At 36.3% G+C, this 21,864-nt stretch overlaps 1 protein-coding gene across 2 annotated transcripts; it reads right to left on the bottom strand.

Annotated features, from left to right (window-relative positions):
* Positions 1-12,435: 12,435 nt before the first annotated feature.
* LOC131644422 (uncharacterized) lies at positions 12,436-15,587 on the bottom strand. Of its 2 annotated transcripts, XR_009296447.1 has the most exons (3): positions 15,375-15,586; positions 13,609-15,214; positions 12,436-13,525 (listed from the first exon to the last, which is right to left on the bottom strand). XR_009296447.1 is itself a non-coding variant. In XM_058914917.1 (2 exons), the coding sequence occupies exon 2, from the start codon at positions 15,085-15,087 to the stop codon at positions 14,527-14,529; it is 561 nt and encodes a 186-aa protein (XP_058770900.1). In that variant the 5' UTR covers positions 15,088-15,214; positions 15,375-15,587; the 3' UTR covers positions 13,546-14,526. The 2 variants fall into 2 exon arrangements, 1 of the variants encoding a protein (XP_058770900.1); XM_058914917.1 differs by lacking the exon at positions 12,436-13,525 and having other exon boundaries at positions 13,546-15,214; positions 15,375-15,587.
* Between the last annotated feature and the right edge of the window lie 6,277 nt (positions 15,588-21,864).

Raw genomic sequence — 21,864 nt, 5'->3', positions numbered from 1 at the left:
TTGCCTTAACAAAAATAGTTTTGTTAGTATATGGTTTTGAGAACTTTGAATAACCAAGTCCACTTTTATCATTAGAATACCTTTGTTGACTAAGGATACCCTCTGAACCAATTTGTCCTTTTTCATATCTTTCAAGGACTCTCTTTAATTGAACGATTTGAAAAGAAAGTGATTCACAATTATTACATGTAGATTTTTGTTCTATTTTATCAACATATTGTTTCTTTTCAACCTCGAAATCTTTTTGCATGGTATCCATTTTCTCTTCAAGAGTTTTGATTTGTTTCTCTTGAGTTGATATGGTTCTATATAACATTTCACATTCATTTATGGCACCTTGTGCATCATTATCGAAAATAGAGAATTCATTACTAACCTCATCGTTCTCATCATCAGAATGGTGTGAAGCCATCAATGCTAGATTTACACTTTCGTCGCTATCCGAATCAGATGATGAAATTATCTCATTATCTTCCCATGCAACATATGCCTTTTTATTCTTGAAGTCCTTTTTGCCTTTGACACCACCATTATTGGAGAGTTTTGGACAATCTAGTTTTATATGACCTTGTTTACCACATTCATAACATGTGACATCTTGTGTTGAAGTGGAAGCCTCCTTTTTCCTGAAATGGTTGTTTCTTTTTACATGAGATGATTTATTATTTTTACCAAAGAACTTACCAAGGCGTTTTGAAGGATAGAAAAACACTTAGAAAGGGGGGTTTGAATAAGTGTAGCTTTAAAGACTTGTAAGATAAAAACAATTTGCACAATGATTTTTATCCTGGTTTATTGTTAACTAAACTACTCAAGTCCACCCCCTTGGAGTGATTTACCTCACCTGAGGATTTAATCCACTAATCACACTTGATTACAATGGTTTTCCACTTAGACAACTGCTAAGTCTTCTAGAGTATCCTGATCACAACCTGATCACTCTAGGAACAAACTGCTTAGACAACTTCTAAGACTTGCTAGAGTATACTGATCAACAACCTGATCACTCTAGTTCTTACAACTTAATGTAAACAAATTCTTTTAAGAGTTACAATGCTTCTTATAAAGCTATTATCACAACTGTGATTTTCTCTTAAGTTTAAGTTTAAATCTCACTAAGATATTACAACAGCAATGTAGTGAGTTTGATGATGAAGTTTGAGAGCTTTTGAATCTGACAGCGTTTCTGTATAATGCGCAAGTGTTATATTTAGCTTCTCATCAGAACTTCATATTTATAGGCACTTGAGAAGATGACCGTTGGGAGCATTTAATGCTTTGCGTATTCCGTACAGCATTGCATTTAATGTTTCACTCTTTTGTCAACTACCTCGAGCCTTGTTTTCGCTGTGTCTACTGACGTTGCCTTTAATAGCTTCTAACGTTCCTTTTGTCAGTCAGCGTAGCCTGCCAGTCTAGTACTTGCTTCTGATCTGATGTTTGTGTAAACAACGTTTGAATGTCATCAGAGTCAAACAGCTTGGTGCAGAGCATCTTCTTGTCTTTTGACCTTGAAATGCTTATGAGCGTGATACCATGAGAACTTCAGTGCTTCTGCTTCTGATCTCAAGTTCTTCTGATGCTTCTATAGACCCATGTTCTGATTCTGCTTGACCATCTTCTGATGTCTTGTCAGACCATGTTCTGATGTTGCATGCTGAACCTTCTGAGTCAGTGCTTCTTGCGCTGATTTTGTGCATACTCTTTATATAATTCCTGAAACGGAAATTGCATAGTATTAGAGTACCACATTATCTCATGCAAAATTCATATGCTTGTTATCATCAAAACTAAGAATATTGATCAGAACAAATCTTGTTCTAACAATCTCCCCCTTTTTGATGATGACAAAAACATACATAAATGATATGAATTTGCGATCAGAATATCATACGGCTAAAGACAATTACACAGCTATAGCATAAGCATATAAACATAGTGTGTGAATATGTCTCCCACTGAGATTGACAATCTCCCCCTGAAATAAATACTAGAAGAATTTTATAAATAAAAGACTTCCCTGAGTATTTCAGTTGAGACGTTCACATATGCTTAGATCTTCAGAACATTCACAGCTTCTGATTCTTGCTTCCATAGGACAGCTTCAGAACTTGAATTTCCTAGATCTTCAGAATATTCATAGCTTCTGATTCTTGCTTCCATTGGACAGCTTCAGAGCTTGAATTTCTTCTTGAGTCATTGCATGCTAGATTGTATCAGAACATTGTTGAATGTGCCAGAGCATCATCAGAGCATCTTTACATCCTGAAATGTTACAGAACATCTAAACAACAAAAGTCAGCATGAATGAATCAGGACATAAAATATGTATCAGAACATATAATTATGTATCAGAGCACACAAACATAATGTTGCAGAGCATATTTTGTGACTAAAAACATGCATCAGAACATATAAGGAATAAGAATGAAAGCATATTCTATCATCATAATATCAGAACATTCTTCCTTCTTGCTTCTGATCTTGAAGCTTTATAGCACTCAGCTTGCTTTAATTTCCATGAGCTTGATTCTTTACAGAATTGCTTTTCCCCATGTCTCTGCTTCTTATGTTGAGCTTTAAAGATGATCCTCAATTCCTGCAAAACAACACTCAAAGACATAGAACTTTGCAAGTTCTGTTAGAAATGTGGAGCCTTTCTCCCAGCAACTGATAAAATAAATCAGATCATTTATCATAGTTTTCTCCCCCTTTTTGTCATAACATCGAAAACATAAAAGATTAAGATGAAAAAACAAGACAAACACTAGAAGAAAAGGATAATTTCATTGATAGCACAGGAAAAAGATAGTCAGAAGTACAAGAGGGCAAGGGAAGATGCATAGAAAAACAGATGCAGCAAAACAAAAGAAAACAAACTAAGACTCAATGACTAAGATGACCCTAGTTTTGACATGATCTTGGCCATCATATCATGAATCCCATTGTTGCTCTCATTCTGCCTCTTCATGAAAGCACGAAACTCAGCGTTGATTGATCTCTGCTCATCCTGGTTCTTCTGAATCACTTCCAGAGTCCTTGCGAGACGAGAAGGTTCATCAGAAGAAGCTTCACAACTTCTTTCCAGAGGGATGGCATTCTGATCCGTAGCTTCCATAGTCAGATCATTTGCAGGATTTTCCTCAATAGGAATGGTTTCAGCAACATGATCTTCAGCATCTGCTTCTTCCATAGAAGCATCTCCATACTCTGCATTAGGAACCTCAGAATCTCCATTCCTAAGAGCCTGAAGAATGGCAGCCAGATTCCTAGGAGCAGAAGGACCTTCAACTTCTGGCGGGTCAACAACTTCTGGAATGACCAAGCTTGGGTCTTTATCAGAAGGATTTTCCCTCAGAAATTCAAAGAGAGTCCTGAAGTCTCCAATCAGAACAGGATATTGAGGTCTCCAGACCACAATCTCCCTGCAAGGATTAGCTTCCATTGCAGCGGCAATTCTTGCTTCCTCAAGTTCATCAGTGAACAACTTCTCTTCAAGAATATATCTCCCTCCTAGACGACTGAACCAGAAGTCTTCATAACTCCTCAGAATTCCACAAGGGTGTGGAGCAGTTTCAACACAAACTTCCTGAAGTTCTTCAAAACAAGCATCAGCTTTTCTTCGGAAGATTCTCCAGAACTTTCGCATAGCAACATCATTTAGGCCAGCACTTTCAACGATTCTGAGAGTATCAATGACTCTTCTGAGATTCCTCTTTACCAATTCAAAAATTACACCAATAGGGTATTCTTGGCGGGATTTTATTTTGGTTATTGGAGAGTCAGGGTTAGGGACAGAATAGGGTTGAGGTTCTCTATCCAACCTAAAAGATGATTCTGCTTCGTTCTCAGAATCTAACACTACCATTTCAGCTTCAGGACGAGGCTTGGGAGTGTAATTGCAGTCACGGAGCAATTGCTTATGTGATGCAGTATCTGGAAGATCAGAACCACTTGGGTTGTTTTGAGAGGTGGAAGGAATGGGTTCAAAGTTAACATGATAAGGTGGTTGAAAGGTGGATATATTTGTGTGAGGTGGAAAGAGAGTTTGTAGGGGTGGTATATCAAGAACAGTGTTTTCAAGGGCCTGGTCAGAAACAAGGTTGGTTGTGGGTGGAGAAGAAAGAGTGGGAATATCTGGAATGGGTGAAGGAGGAGGAGTAAGGGTTTTGGTTATAGGAGAAGAGGGAGGTGTGAGAACATGAACTTTTATGGGTGATTCTGATGGGGCTTTATCTGGTTGATTTACTGGTTCAGGGGTTTGGGCAACAACTATTGGTGCAACTTCTGAACGTAAAGCAGGAACAGAATCAGGTTCAGAGAGATGTATACCTTTGGATACCTTCTGAACAACTTCGAACAGCCTCAAGCTTCTTCTGCTTCTTACTCTTCTGCTCTACCACAATCTTTGCCTTTCCACGAGAGATTTCTCTCCTTCTAGCAGATTCCAAAGCTTCCTTCTCATTAACAGCAACCTTCTGACCTTCAACTGCTTGAGTTGTTGGTCCTTGAGAGATTTTAACTTCCTGATTCACAGCTTCTGCTTGCTGATTCACAGCTTCTTGAACATCCTCATCTTCATTAGAGGCATTAATTATTAACTTCCTTTTTCTGATCTTCTTCTTATCAACAGTTTTAATAATTTCAACATTTTTATTTGACTTCTTCTTCTTCTCCTTTTCAGCAGCCTCCTTCTTATTCTTTTCAAATTCAATTGAAACAGCCTGAACAACTTCAGCAATAACTTCTTCTGGAACAACTTTTTCAACAGCAGAAGCAGCTACATTCTGAACTACCTTCACCTGATTATCAGAAGGATGATTAAATTTTCTCTTAGTTCTTCTTTCCTTCTTCACAGCAGCTTCAGGAGAAGCTTATGAAACATCTTCCGAGGCAGCAGCCCTAGAAGTAGAAGTTTTCCTGCGACCTTCTTTAGCAGGAGCACCTTTTTCTTGATCTTTTACACCTTCATCTTCTCTGAGTGACTTCAGATATCTAGTTCTGACTTCTGGCACCTCACTTCTGAAGAAGGTTTCAAAGTCAGCAAGAATAGGATCTCTTCTGCTTCTTGCTCCAGGAAGAGGTTGAGGGGTTTTGATGATAGTATCAATAACATTCATCTTCCTCAAGGTGAGAGCATTCAAGGAACTTCCAGTCTTGACAGCAAGATCTTTGATGGTACCTTCGGCTTCCAATTCCTCAACTATCTTGGAATGAACCAGAAGATTTGTAATGATTCTTCCAAACGGAATAATAGTACACTTCTTTACTCTGAAGGCATTTCTGGAATCCTTCACAGCATTCCACATGTGATTGAAGATTATGTAGATAACATCAACCTTCTTCTTAGTGGCAATGCAATACAGAATGTATTTCTGCTCATTGTTGATGAAATTTGCAGCATGTGTTCCTTTCCTGTGATAGAAACACCCCAGAAGAATCTTGGTCCAGATTTTGTAGAGGTCTTTCATGTCCTTGACACGCTTTGTCTCCTTAACATCTGTGTAGAGGGTAGACAACACTTCATCCCAATCAGCCCTTTGATCAATTTCATAAGCACCCTCAGGGTTTCTTAGATCGAACATCATTCTCATAATGTTCTCAGTAACGACCACAAACTTCCCATGGACAAACGACAGAATGGATTTAGGGGCAACAACTGCATGCACCCAAAATTCCTTAACAAGATCTGGGTAGACCGGTCCACAGAACTCAGCAAACAATGAAGTCCATCCTTGAAAAATGATATCTTCTTTAAGATGATATTCATGTTCTTCGATGCTATCAAAATCTACCATGAGTTCACAGATAACTTCCAACTCCTTTTTGGAAATAGAACATGCAATAACCGGAGTGATTTGCTGATCTTCTTCTTGCAGATGGAGAGGGACAGATGAGCCAACATTGTGAGATGATGAGGCGGCCATTGAAACAGTACTGAGATTAGAAAGACAATTTCTGGGTTTGCGCTTAGGGTTTGAGAAAAGACCAAAGAGGTTGCAAAAATGCATGCAAGAAGAAAGAGAGAATGAGAGCGAAAAAGATAAACGTTATGATTTGAATTGTATTTATAGGGACGGATTTGAAAATGAATGCAATAAAGTTATGAGAATGAACAATTACAGAATCAAAAGAAATCAATTGCATTAAATGATGAGTGACGTTAGATGAGAGATCGTGGTAAATGAAATGATTTAACACAGTTACCTAGGGCGGCGTCCCATCAGATTAACTCACGCTTTTACCAACCGTACATACACGTGTTCACCATCAGAATACTCTTGATGACAGCTGTGTTGCACTGACTAGAGCTTTTCAGCTTCTGATTCTGATTACTGCTTCTGATTGTTATTCTTTAGAAATGATCTAGTTCTGATAAGATCATCTTTCTTTCCAAGGATCCCATCTTCTGAGTGAGCAGAGGTGAGTCTAGAAGATCTTCTGACTGTTGGCTCTTCAGAAATTCTGAGATTCTCTAAAGATGCAGCAACTTGATCTTCTGATTCTTTGCTTCTGAGACTTTCAGCTTCTGGAGCTTTGCTTCTTGGTTCTACAACTTCTGATATGTCAATATCTATATCTGCAAAATTCTCAAACTGCTTTGGCTTTTCAAGACCAAGCTTATCATCAAACCTGATATTGATTGATTCTTCTACAACCAATGTTTCAGTATTGTATACTCTGTAGCCTTTAGAGCGTTCAGAATATCCAAGAAGAAAACATTTTTGTGCCTTAGAATCAAACTTACCAAGATGATCTTTAGTATTCAGAATAAAACACACACATCCAAAAGGATGAAAATATGAAATGTTAGGCTTTCTGTTCTTCCACAATTCATAAGGAGTCTTATTTAGAATGGGTCTTATAGAGATTCTATTCTAAATATAACATGCAGTGTTTATTGCTTCTGCCCAGAAGTGCTTAGCCATATTGGTCTCATTGATCATGGTTCTGGCCATTTCTTGCAGAGTCCTATTCTTTCGCTCTACAACTCCATTTTGATGTGGAGTTCTAGGGCAAGAGAAATCATGGGCAATGCCATTTTCTTTGAAGAACTCCTCAAAGAATCTGTTCTCAAATTCGCCACCATGATCACTTCTGACCTTTATGATTTTGCACTCCTTCTCAGATTGGATCTGAGTGCAGAATTCAAAGAACACGGAATGAGACTCATCCTTGTGTTTTAAGAACTTTACCCATGTCCAACGGCTATAATCATCTACGATGACTAATCCATATTTCTTCCCTCTGACAGATGCTGTTTTGACTGGTCCAAACAGATCAATGTGCAGAAGTTCTAACGGCCTTGAGGAAGAGACAACATTCCTAGATTTGAATGCAGGTTTGGAGAACTTGCCCTTCTGACATGCTTCACAAAGAGCATCTGATTTATATTTCAGATTTGGGAGACCTCTGACCAGATTTAGTTTGTTAATCTGAGAAATCTTTCTCAAGCTAGCATGTCCTAATCTTCTGTGCCAGACCCATTGCTCTTCAAAAACAGACATAAGGCAAGTCACCTTCTGCTTCTCAAGATCTGAAAGATCAATCTTATAAATGTTGTTCTTTCTCTTGCCTGTAAGTAGGATTGAGCCATCCTTCTAACTTACAGCCTTGCAAGACTTTTGATTGAAGATTATGTCATAACCATTGTCACTTAATTGACTTATGGACAATAAGTTATGTGTTAATCCTTCTACAAGAAGTACATTAGATATGGAAGGAGAGTTACCAATACTTATGGTTCTAGAGCCAATAATCTTGCTCTTCTGATCTCCTCCAAACTTGACTTCTCCGCCAGACTTAAGCACCGGGTCTTGGAACATAGACCTTCTTCCCGTCATGTGTCGCGAGCACCCAGAGTCCAGGTACCATGACATTTTGTGCTTTGCCTTCTTTGCTGCTAAGGATATCTGCAACATAAATTATCTTCTCCTTAGGTACCCACAATTTCTTGGGTCCTTTCTTGTTAGTTTTCCTCAAGTTCTGATTGAACTTGGGTTTAGCATGATAAGTAGCAGGAGGAACAGCATGATATTCTTCGGGTTTGTCAGCATGATATCTTTTAGGTTGTGTCACATTCTTCTTGGTGTGTGTTGTGTTAAAACTCTGTGCATGTGATGTGAGCTTGATATCATGTGAGTGGCCATATTTGAACTGATCATACAATGGCTTGTATGTGATTTTCAAATCATCAACAGGTTCAAATTTATGTGAGGTATCACCCTCATAGCCAAAGCCAAACCTTTTGTTTCCAGAAACACCATATATCATAGAAGCAAGATGACTTCTGCCAATACTTCTAGATAGGAACTTTCTGAAGCTCGAGTCATATTCTTTCAGAATATGATTGAGACTAGGAATGGATTTTTCTGATTCAGAATGAGATCCACTATCTTTGGATAATTTTAAAACTTTTTCCTTCAGTTCAGAATTTTCCACTTCCAGCTTCTTAGTTTCAAATTCAAATTGCTTTTTTAGCTTTTTGTATTTGATACTAAGATGAGCCTTGAGTTCCAGAAGTTCAGTTAAACTGGAAACTAACTCTTCTCTAGATAGTTCAGAAAATACCTCTTCAGAATCTGATTCTGATGTAGATTCTGATCCATCATCCACTGTAGCCATCAGTGCAAAGTTGGCTTGCTCTCCTTCAGAGTCTGATTCTGATTCAGATTCAGAATCATCCCATGTTGCCATAAGACCTTTCTTCTTATGAAACTTCTTCTTGAGATTCTCCTTCTGAAGTTTTGGACATTCATTCTTGAAGTGTCCAGGCTCATTGCACTCATAGCAGACGACCTTCTTCTTGTCAGATCTTCTGCCACCAGAAGATTCTCCTTGTTCAAACTTCTTTGAACTTCTAAAGCTTTTGAACTTCCTTTGTTTGCTCTTCCAGAGTTGGTTTACCCTTCCGGAGATCATGGACAGTTCATCTTCTTCTTCTGATTCTGATTCTTCAGAATCTACTTCTTCAGCCTGAAAAGCGTTAGTGCATTTTTTAATATTAGATTTTAATGAAATAGACTTACCTTTCTTCTGAGGCTCATTTGCATCCAGCTCTATCTCATGGCTTCTCAAGGCACTGATTAGCTCTTCCAAAGAAACCTCATTCAGATTCTTTGCAATCTTGAATGCAGTCACCATTGGACCCCATCTTCTGGGTAAGCTTATGATGATTTTCTTTACATGATCAGCCTTGGTGTAGCCTTTGTCCAGAACTCTTAATCCAGCAGTTAGCGTTTGAAATCTTGAGAACATCTTCTCAATATCTTCATCGTCCTCCATCTTGAAGGCTTCATATTTCTGGATTAGAGCAAGAGCTTTGGTCTCCTTGACTTGAGCATTTCCTTCATGGGTCATTTTCAATGACTCATATATATCATGGACAGTTTCCCTGTTAGATATCTTCTCATACTCAGCATGAGAGATAGCATTCAGCAAAACAGTCCTACATTTATGATGATTTTTAAAAAGCTTCTTTTGATCATCACTCATTTCTTGTCTTGTAAGCCTTACGCCAGTAGCGTTCACCGGATGTTTGTAACCATCCACCAGAAGATCCCATAAGTCACAGTCTAGACCAAGGAAGTAACTTTCAAGTTTATCTTTCCAGTATTCAAAGTTTTCACCATCAAATACTGGTGGTCTAGTATAACCATTGTTACCATTTCCATTGTATTGCTCAGTAAAGCCAGATGTAGATGTAGATTGTTTGTTGGAATTTCACCAGCCATCTTTTACTGAAGCGTTTTTCTCTTCCTGAATCTTTTCTAAACACGGTTAAGTGCTTGCACCTTAGAACCAGCGCTCTGAGGCCAATTGAAGGATAGAAAAACACTTAGAAAGGGGTGGTTTGAATAAGTGTAGCTTTAAAGACTTGTAAGATAAAAACAATTTGCACAATGATTTTTATCCTGGTTCGTTGTTAACTAAACTACTCCAGTCCACCCCCTTGGAGTGATTTACCTCACCTGAGGATTTAATCCACTAATCACACTTGATTACAATGGTTTTCCACTTTGACAACTGCCAAGTCTTCTAGAGTATCCTGATCACAACCTGATCCCTCTAGGAACAAACTGCTTAGACAACTTCTAAGACTTGCTAGAGTATACTGATCAACAACCTGATCACTCTAGTTCTTACAACTTAATGTAAACAAATTCTTTTAAGAGTTACAATGCTTCTTATAAAGCTATTATCACAACTGTGATTTTCTCTTAAGTTTAAGTTTAAATCTCACTAAGATATTACAACAGCAATGTAGTGAGCTTGATGATGAAGTTTGAGAGCTTTTGAATCTGACAGCGTTTATGTATAATGCGCAAGTGTTATATTTAGCTTTTCATCAGAACTTCATATTTATAGGCACTTGAGAAGATGACCGTTGGGAGCATTTAATGCTTTGCGTATTCCGTACAGCATTGCATTTAATGTTTCACTCTTTTGTCAACTACCTCGAGCCTTGTTTTCGCTGTGTCTACTGACGTTGCCTTTAATAGCTTCTAACGTTCCTTTTGTCAGTCAGCGTAGCCTGCCAGTCTAGTACTTGCTTCTGATCTGATGTTTGTGTAAACAACGTTTGAATGTCATCAGAGTCAAACAGCTTGGTGCAGAGCATCTTCTTGTCTTTTGACCTTGAAGTGCTTCTGAGCGTGATACCATGAGAACTTCAGTGCTTCTGCTTCTGATCTCAAGTTCTTCTGATGCTTCTATAGACCCATGTTCTTATTCTGCTTGACCATCTTCTGATGTCTTGCCAGACCATGTTCTGATGTTGCATGCTGAACCTTCTGAGTCAGTGCTTCTTGCGCTGATTTTGTGCATACTCTTTATATAATTCCTGAAACGGAAATTTCATAGTATTAGAGTACCACATTATCTCATGCAAAATTCATATGCTTGTTATCATCAAAACTAAGAATATTGATCAGAACAAATCTTGTTCTAACACGTTTAACAAGGAGCATGAAATTTTCATCTTCCATCGGTGGATCATCGTTCATAGAATCTATTTTCAAAGCAATGCCTTTGGATTTTGAATCTAGACTTTCATGCTTTTAAAGTTTTCTGAGTTCCGTTTCGTATTCTTGAAGTTTTCCGAACAATGTTGCGGAAGTCATTTTTGTTAAATTCTTCTTCTCGGATATTGCTGTTACCTTTGGTTGCCATTCTCTGGTTAAGGATCTTAGAACTTTAAGATTTTGTTCCTCGGTAGAAATTTTCTTTCCAAGAGCGTCTAGATGATTTATTAAGTGAACAAATCTCTTTTGTAGTTCAATAATGGTTTCTCTGGGCTGCATTCTAAATAATTCATATTCTTGACTCAAAGTATTTAAACGAGATCTCTTAACTTCAAAGGTTCCTTCATGAGTTTCTACTAATGTATCCCAAATTTGTTTGGCCGTTGTACATGCCAAAACACGAAAGAACTCGTCCATGCTAAGTGCTCCTTGAAGAAGATTGATAGCCTTTTTGTCAGCAAGGACCTTCTTTCTATCGTTGTCATCCCATTAGGCTTTAGGTTTATCTGATCCAACACCATTGACGACAGTTGTAGGAATATGAGGACCTTCTAGGACAGCCTCCCATACTTCTTCCCCTTGTGCTTCTAAATGAGCCCTCATGCGAATTTTCCAGAAGTCGAAGTATTGTCCACAGAATAAGGGAGGTTTGTTGTTGCTACCACCGTCTCTAAAAACCTGATTTTGATTTGCGGAAGCCATCTGGATATTTTAGGAATAGGTTACATATAACCTGCTCTGATGCCAATTGTAAGTATGAAATACGCCTAAGAGGGGGGGTGAATTAGGTTCTTAAAGATTATATCGGTTTTCTTGAGATATGTGGATTATTTTTCTAGTTTATGGTAAGGTTAAGGAAAGAGTAAAATGCAGAAAAATAAGCGACACAACGATATATACTGGTTCCCCTCACAATCCGAGAGTACTCCAGTCCCCTTTCAACACGAAAGAGATTTCACTATAGTTAGAATGATTGTACAAGCCTATCCACACCAAATGTGATGCTTTACTATCTAACCTATAGAAAGATCAAAGGCTCTTAAAACCTTTAAGATCTTCACCACTAAGTGCAAGAAGAACAATCCTCTTCAATGCACACACTTAATTCCAACAATCCTGGAAAATAAGTAAGCAACAATATGTTTGAATAATTACAAGAGCTTTTGAAGATGAATAATATATATATATATATATATATATATATATATATATATATATATATATATATATATATATATATATATATATATATATATCACTTGATTGATCTTCCCTTTCAAGCACGCAATTCCTTTAATGATAAACAAGTGTTCAATGAATGTATGATATGAAACTTTAGTATTTTGAGTGAAGGTTATATGCACAAAGTTTCAATGAAAATGAAGTATAGACACTTGGTAATTTTTGTGAAAGATACGGATACTTAAATTGTCTAAATTTTTATGAATGAAAGAGGTAAAGAATAAATTCTGAAAATCTGAAATATATAGCCTCTAAGACACCTTTACAAAAGGTTATTATATATGGAAGGATGTAAGGATAAAAGGTGAAGAGGTACCATTTAAAGAAGTGAAGAAATTCTGAATTTTTCAAAATTTTCACGTGGGAACTGGTTCCCTTAATCCAGAACCTGGGTTCCCTATATGCAGCGTTACAAAAATTTGAAAAAATGAACTGGGGAACCGGTTCCCAGAATGTGGAAAATAATAATATCATGTTCTTTCATACCATATGTGCATCAAACATATAATAGGATAGGACTAATAAGACTAGAAATGTAAATGAGTTAGATTAAGACATGATAAAATATATCCAGCATTGTGGGCACCAAATGAACCCTTAATTTATCTATTTATTCAAACTTTCACCAATGTTAGTGATTCATAGTTTATGGAGAAATTATCCATATGCAGACAAGTTAAAAATGAAGGAGACGATAGTTTATATTTCCATCACGCTTTTCTTTTCTTCTTTCATTTGTACCCAAGAAAAGGATCTAATTTATGGTGTTCACAGGTTTGTGACCTTTACTCGGGTCTAATTATACAGTTTAGTTGCTAAACTGTTAGTATACATCAATTTCTTTGATGGGTTCATTCTCACTCATTCTCCCTAAACTAGGAATGTCACAAAAAAGTATCATTAGTCCTACTTAAAAGAAATCTTTACTAATTTTTGGACCATCACATTTTTATTAATTAAGCTTTACTAACATCGTCGGATACAATAATTCGTCAAAATGCAGCCAATCACTCTATAACTTTCAAGAAACACTGCATAAACTAAAGAGAGCAAGTATTTGATTCAAATACATAATGATGTCCCTTAGGGCCATAGACAGTAGTAGTTAACATTTTACTTCAGCAGAGACCAAACAAGTTACACTAGTTACAGAACCAGGAAAAAACAGAAAAACAAAGTTTCGAGCCACAAAGGACCACTTTGAAACTGATCACAATTCTTGAGCCATAGCAGAAACAGTATCAGTAAAGATTGCCAGCCTGTTTCACATTCACATATTGAACAATTCTCAGTAAATATAGTGTAACAGCAAGAAAATAGTAAGGTGCGAGCAAGACCTTACCTTAAATTTTGGCATGGCGTGGTCAACATTCTCCATGGAAATGGAAGAAAAGCTAGGGGGGGATTAGGACTAAAGAAACAAGCATTACTCAGAACCAGAAGGACGGAAATTTACCAGGTGGAACCGCGTTGATTAATCCTAGAAAACAGTAGAAAATGCAGCAAAAGACTACTACAAATCCCTTCTAACTTTTCATTGAAAAAATCAGAAAAGATAGTGAAGGAGAAAACAAAACCTTCACTGAGGGTAGCAATGACTATGACTGAGAAGATAAAGACCGATTAGAGAAGGTACTAGTAACTAGCAAACTACAAATCATCTAGTCGACTTTAATGACAGTGACGAAGTCAGACAAAACACAAAAGTAAATCAGGATAGAAGTGAATATGATTAAAGATTACGGCTATAAAAATCGGAAAAAAAGAAGAAAAAAAACTTAGAAAGAAAGAGGAGAGACTTCAGGGTTTTTAGTAAGGGCAAGATTCTACAGCAGTATGTACCGAAATCCTATGTCAGAATAAAGGAAAGTTAACCATTATATCAGAAGAAGCTTCTGCTAAGTGGTAACTACATATCCCAAATTCAAGATTCAATTTGTATGTAACAACATTCTTCAGAACCAATAATCGCAGCCAACGAAGGTCTGTTTGATGCCACTCCTACCTGTTACCGTCATTCTTCTTCCCAATCATTTTCACGGAAGCTTTCATAGAAGTTTCAACAGATTCCTCTGACAGACACCAAGTAACCCTCTCCACTGCCAAGCCTAGTCCATTTCCAAAACACCACAACTTCAAGCTACACAAACTCAAACCAACTAAGATTACAAATTTTATTGAACCTTTATACACATCTAGCATTAACCAACCCAGTTTCATTGCACACACTTATTTACACGATTACAACGCTCCTTCTATGTCACTCATCGCTGACATTAAGATTGAGAATCCGACACAACGTCTTAGTAGCAGAATCAGCATTAACAAAAAGATCCCTAGTAAAATCCAAACGCTCCCTAGTCGGAGAACACGGCGCAGACTTAGCCATGAAACCCAGTTCAATCTCACGAGACGAACCAGGAAGATCAAGAGACACAGTCCTTTTAGGCCTCACAGAAAACTTAGGAATCGGCAACGAACTAGGCGGTGGCGAATTCGAGTATGTAGGTCCAGCCCATAACTCAGATAGCAAAATGCCTCCATCACTTTCATCAAAAATTCTTTCATTTCTAAAACCTTTGCCATTAATTGGAATTGGATCACTTATCTTAGTCTTAGGAGTAGTTTTCAAATTAGGACTTTCATCAAAAGATTTCAATGGTGTAGTAGGTGATAAAGCTAAACCAGACTCAAAAGTCCTGCAATTAATCCCTATAAAGTCTTTGGAAGTTGAATACTCAAATCTACCATGGTCTTGTTGTGGCTTAGAACTGCTACAGTATTGATTCTTATGTTGCTCAACAACAACAAGTGTCTCCATAATCACAAAAACTAAGTCAAAAAGCTAGATTTCAAATCTCAGAAACCAAAGTGAGAAAGTACAAAACTTCACCTTGCCAAAATAGATCTCAAACCCAAAGTTTCAACCAGATAAACTTTCTCTGACACTGGAAAATTAACAACAAAAAAACAGTAATAAGACAAAAAATTACAAAAAAAAAAAAAACACAAGAGTTAAGAAACAAAAATAAACAAACTCCTAGGAATTCATATTATCATATTATAGTAACATTTTCCTATGAAAAAAAAAAGGCAAAAAATAATTACCAGTTTGTTGCAACTTGCAAGAGAAAGATTTTCCAGAAAGAACACAGAAAGTGTATGATAAATCTGCTGTTTTACCTTCTAGCTATTATTTTGGATTTAGTTATTCATATACTAGTATCTGTTAGATTTATTATTAGAATTTGGAAGAAATGAAAGTTGCATGGAGAATGAAATGAATGTGAAGGGTTGAGTAATAATAATAGAGCACATATAAATTAATATTGAGATTTAATAATGTAATGTACAATGTATGGAAAAAGTTGAGGCTAACCTGATGGTGTCGGTTATGTTCCCCACAGTAGACATATTAATGTGACAGGATGGTTACACGTTCCAGTAGCTTTAGGAATTTGTAACAAAAAATCTGAAAGTTGTTCTTTGCTTTTTCTTGGTCGTGGTGGAACTAGCTAAAGTTTATTAAAGCTGGCTCATTCTTGCACTAAAAGTAGATTAATTGTGCTTTATTGTGACCACCGAAAGGTATGCCAAACTGCCTAATACCCTATGTTTCTCATTTAAGGAAATTTTATCCCAGCTTCTAACAATTACTCTTACTACCTCACAATTTACACATAACTAAAATATCCATTGATAAATAGTTTATATTTAAAAAATTCCATTATTAAAAATTGAGACCATTTGAAAAAATTTCAATGTATACTAATTTTTTTTCAGGATCTTTAACTCGATTTCATTTTGATACCTTATCTTTTTTATCTTTTAAAAAAATCAAATTAATTTCTTATCTCTTCAAAATGTGTCACGTTTGTTCTTTCTGTTAACTCTATTAGACAAAGTCAAATTAAATAGTCACGTTAAATACACATGGCATTGATGTGGAGATTAAGTAGCTGGTGTGGATATTAACTTTAGGTAAAATAGAATGGCTAAGTGAAATTTATTTCAACTCATTATTTTTCGTTCTAATAAAATCCTGCGAGATAGAATAAGGTGAATTCGTAGTAGAAGGAAACAACGAGTGAAGGAGAAATCGTAATCGAAGGAGAAAATGAGTGAAGGTGACTAAACTCTTATCTGGGGAATACGAGTGTGAAAATGCCATTGAAGAAACATCGTTGACAACAGGTAGCATCAACTTTCTTTGCTAACTGTTTCAAATTCTAGGGTTTTATCTCTTTCTGGTGTTAGGATTTTAGTCTTTTAATTTTATTTGATGTTCATACAGAAATGAATTATTATCTGTTTTAGTATTTAGGGTTTCAATTTTAGGGGTATCATGATTGTCGCCCCGTCGTAGTTTAATGTTTTAGGATTTAGGGGTATCCTAATTTTCACTCCTTTTTATAATTTTAAATTTGTTGGACATATGTAGAAATGAAAGAATGTCTGCATTTGAAAATTCATCATGGTGGTGAGTTTACGGATACTAAACTAAGTGTGTATGGAGGAAGAATAGTTGATGATTTAAAAATTAATGTTGACAAGTGGAGTTATTTTGAGTTGGTAGGTGTATTGAAGGAACTAGGATATAGTGAACTAGATATAATATATTACCAGAACCTCACTTTTGGGATGAATGTTCTGGCTTATGACAAAAGTGCATTAGACACTTTTAATCTTTGTAGGATGCATTAAAGTGCTAATATACAACATCTATTGTCTCAGCTAGTGTATTTTAAGGGCACAATCAAAAGGTGACTTTGTTCTTAACAACATGTTTGATGCATTTCATAGTGTCATTGTTTAATCAATGGCTAAACAATTGGTGACTATGCTAGAAGAAATCAGAATCTACCTTATGAAAAGTGGGCAAATAATATAATGAGATTTCCATACTTAAGAGATATGGATGTTTTACCTAACATTAAGAAGAAAGTTGAGTCAAATCAATGGATCACATTTGTGGGTCAGGACAGAATATCAAGATGTTCAACCACCAAAGTACCGAAAAATGCGAGAAAGACCAAAGAAGAGAATGAATCTTGAGCAAGGAGAAATTGATGGCTTTGATCGTAAAATGAGAATAATTAGGTTGAATGTTAGGTATAATAGGTGTAAGTAGACATTTCACATTATATCTACTTCTAAGATGATACCAACTACTCAACCAGTTCAGATCAGTCAAGCTAGGTCTAGTGAACAAACTCAGGGCAGTGCTATTAATAGTTAACAAAATCAATAAGCTAGTCAAACTACACAGGCTACACTCATAACTCAAGCAAGTCAAGTTTGTCATTCATCTCAACCAAGTTAAAGGAGGCCAAAGAAGTTAAGTGCTGGAAGGCATCATCATCTAGTGTTAGGAATACATCATCATCTGGTGTTACCCAAGGTCTAACAACCAGATTAAGTTCAACAAAGAAGGCAGTAGGCCAAACTACAAGGAAGACTACTCCAACAAAGAGGACCACATCAAAAAAGAAGACAATGTAGTTTATTTATGTGTATTGTCTGCTGAATGCTTAATGTCTGTTATTTTTGTATGTCTCTTTAAACAAGTATAGTTCCATGAATCCATTCACGACCTATAAGTAAATTGTAATTTTCCTTGGAATTTATCACCATGAATAATGTTGATCTGGTGGTTGTACCAATAGCCATATCTACCTGGATGACTCCTAGTATATTGCTGGTTTTCCTTCATAGTTGGATAAAACCATATTGTGTGGTCGAAGATCATCACCACACTTCCCCATCCTTTTGAATAAAGTATGAGGCATTAGATTGGCAGTTGCCTCCCCCATTGACGAACACCTTGTTCACTAGCATTCCATCCACCTTTGCCCTTATGAACAATGGTTTGAGATGGTAGATCATTCTTTGACTTGACTTTTCAAAAACATCCTTTTGCTCTTCCACTACACCACTGTTCATAACATAGTAACACAATGGTTTCTCACTAGACGCTTCATTTGGTAGGAAATCTTCGTCAGTTTCAGAAACCTCTGATATTCGATCATATTCAGCAGGTAATATCGATACAATGCCACAACTAATAACAAAATATTTATCAAAGTTATCGTCTACCATTTCATCCTTTAAGAGGGGATTATAGTCATGCTCTTCTTCCTCGGGAAGGGGGTATACTTCGTCCTCTGTGTCGAAACTATCTCATTTTTCCCTAAAGGAGCTACCTTCATGGCCAACCTCTGATTTGCTATGACTTTTTATTTTTCACTCAGCCTTCCTTTTGGGTAGTATTTCTTCTTCTCTGGAGTTTCGATGGCTTTCCCATTGTGATGTCGATGCCTCTTTCTCAGCTTTCTTATTCCTTTGATAATGCCTCCACTGCATTCTAGTCATAGGATTTTTCCCTTGTAATTAGGAGAAATAACATACCCTTTCGATTCACCTCCTTTCTCTTAAACTTTTACATCCATCTCTTGATCAAGCACCTTCACGTAGGCCTCTTTCCTCCTTTCTGATTCACGGGTTTCACCCACTTTTCTTGTGGGGTTTCTGACGGAGGAAGAAAATTTTTTGGTCGAGGCTGCTGGTATTGCCTTTTGTATTCCTCATTGCATCGACGGACCCCCCCCCCCTCTTGTCAAAAACAGATCTTGGAATTGAGGATTTTTATAACATCCCGAAGTCTAGATTAATCATTTAATTAGTTATTTAATTGATTTAATGTGAATATATTAGTATGATTTATCTGTGGATATATGAGGTGATTGGATGAATGTGATGTGTGATGTCTATGTGTGATGCATGTGGAGTAGTATGGATTAAGGCGTTAATTAGAATAATATAAATATTTATAATCTCTAATTAGCATTATTATTTAATTAAATAAATAGAGATAATAGTGTGGTGTATAGGCCACGAGGGCAAGGTAGTAACTTGTAAGAAGTTAAGTAAGGGTAAGATGGGAAGACCATAGAAAGGGTCCAAAGGTTAAACTGGGAAGAGTAAGTGTTAGTGTTTATTCTGTGCAATCGTGAGATTTTGAAAGAAACGGTGAAAGAGGGCTAGGGCACGAAGAGAAGAGAAGAGAATCAACCATAGAGCTTGGAACAAAAATCAAAGCTAGAATCTAAGGTAAGGGGTGTAATTCTTGTCATTATGATTGATATGAGTTTAGGTATTTGTAAGTTTGTGTTTGGGGTTTTGATTGATGATGATAACATGATGATTTTGTTGGAAATTAATGAAATTGTGAAGTTGTTGCCAAGAATTGATGCATATGATGTCTAGTATGATGTATTGTCTTGTATGATGATCTTGATGAAAAGTAATGTAACTACCATGCTATTATGCCTTGGATTGATGATTTGAGAGTTCTGACTTTGAGTAAGTTAATAGTGATTTAGAGATGATAAATTGACTTTGTGAAGTGTTTATTTCCCTTGATTATAGTACCATATGAAAGGATATATTTTGGGGTTGTTGGAGGTCAAAACTTTGGGTTTGGGGTGTATTAAAGGGCTGAAAAACAAGAGAGATCGCACAAAATCGCGAAAATAATATGATTTTCTGGGCTCTATTACGGCCCGTAACTGCCATTACGGGTGCCCGTAATAGCCCTCTGGACTTATGTACCAGAAACGTGCCTCGTTCGAAGCGTTAGAAAGCTAACGCGATGAACTATAATTTTGTTAAATAAAATGAATCATATAATTTATTTTTAGGGTTTAGGGTGCTATGATAAACTGATGTGATTATGCTTTGATGTAATATGATGTATGCTTTCTATGATGAGTTGATACGAGTATTCCTTGATGTAATATGATGTATGATTTCTTTAATGAACTGATATGATTATGCCTTGATGTAATATGATGTATGCTTTCTATGATGAATTAATGTTGTTATGATGACGATGCATTTATTATGAAGTGTTTGGTGATGATTACATGATAATGATTATATGGTGATGATTACATGATGATGATTATATGATGAAGATTATATGATGATAAGTATATGATGATGATTATGTGATGGTGAATATGTGATGTGTTAAATGAAGTTGATGTTAAGCATGTTTTGATGTACATACATGCTATGTGAAGGATGTATTTATGATGACTACATGAATTATGATGCAATTGACTAGTTGTGGTCAAATTATTATTGGTGTTGTGCATCACACATTCATGGATTATAATAGGACATTTGTCCAATGATGTTAGGATGTTTGTCCAGTGATGGCCTTAATCCCATTGTGTGTATTGGGTGCATTATTATGACGTGCTCTGGTTCCAAGAGGGAATCGATCCTATGGTGAGGATCTTTGAGGAAGATGACTTGGTCATCAGTGAAGTTTTGGTACCACATGCATGAGTCAATGTTGTTGCATTGCATTCTTTGTGACATTGCATAATGATTGATTAAGTAATGTTTTCATGATGTGTGAATTAATGACGTCTTGGTGAAGATTGCTGATTTGATGACATGATGATGATGTAGATGAATTTATGATGTGAAAATGTGAGTATATATGTGAAGTGTGATGATATGTGGAATCTTTGATAATTTTTGTGTAACTACTATATTTATTCCTTATACCTTTTATAATGATTTGTGATTACTCACCCTTTCTACTTGGAAATGTTGCCTCTATACGTAGGTAACTTGCAGGTAATCAAGAATAGCTCATAGAAGTTTGAGGATAGCTTGGAGTTATTCATTTATTTTCGTTATTGTTATAGGTATTGCTCTGATATCGTAACATTGAGTGGGAAACGCTTGAGTTAAAGTTCAATTGTTATGATAAACCTATTTTATGAGTTTTACTATGTTGAATACATTTGATAATGTCATTTGATATTAACCAAAAAGGTTTTGATGTTGATGAACTAAATTAAGAGGTTTTTTAGACTATGAATTCCGCTGGGAGTAGTTGAAGTGTTATTGTTGTTATTAATGAGGTATTTTTCATAAATGCTTTTGAAAACCCATGTTACGGAGCATAATGTTTGTTATATGATGCTTATATGAAGATATGCAACCCTTGTTGGTCGTTTTATTTTTATTTATTTTCGTAAATTATATGCAAGATATATGTGGGTTTAGAAGGGTGTTACATTAGTGGTATCAGAGCAGGTCGGTCCGTCCGGTCAAGTTGTCTATGAAGGATAGAAAAACACTTAGAAAGGGGGGGGGTTTGAATAAGTGTAGTCTTAAAAACTTGAACGATAAAAATAAATTGCACAGTTATTTTTATCCTGGTTCGTTGTTAACTAAACTACTCCAGTCCACCCCCGCGGAGTGATTTACCTCACCTGAGGATTTAATCCACTAATCGCAACAGATTACAATGGTTTTCCACTTAGTCCGCGACTAAGTCTTCTAGAGTATCCTGATCACAACCTGATCACTCTAGGAACAAATACTTAGACACAAGCTAAGACTTTCTTAGAGTATCCTGACCACCACGTGATCACTCTAATTACAACTGCTTAGACACAAGCTAAGACTTCCTAGAGTATCCTGATCAACACTTGATCACTCTAGTTACTTACAAATTAATGTAATCAAATAAGAGTTTTACAATGCTTCTTAAAAGCTATAATCACAACAGTGA

Source organism: Vicia villosa, linkage group LG1 (genome assembly GCF_029867415.1).
Source record: "Vicia villosa cultivar HV-30 ecotype Madison, WI linkage group LG1, Vvil1.0, whole genome shotgun sequence".
NCBI classification, from domain to species: Eukaryota; Viridiplantae; Streptophyta; class Magnoliopsida; order Fabales; family Fabaceae; genus Vicia; species Vicia villosa.
Note: the sequence above shows the minus strand (reverse complement) of the source record. Positions and strands in the feature narration are given on the sequence as shown.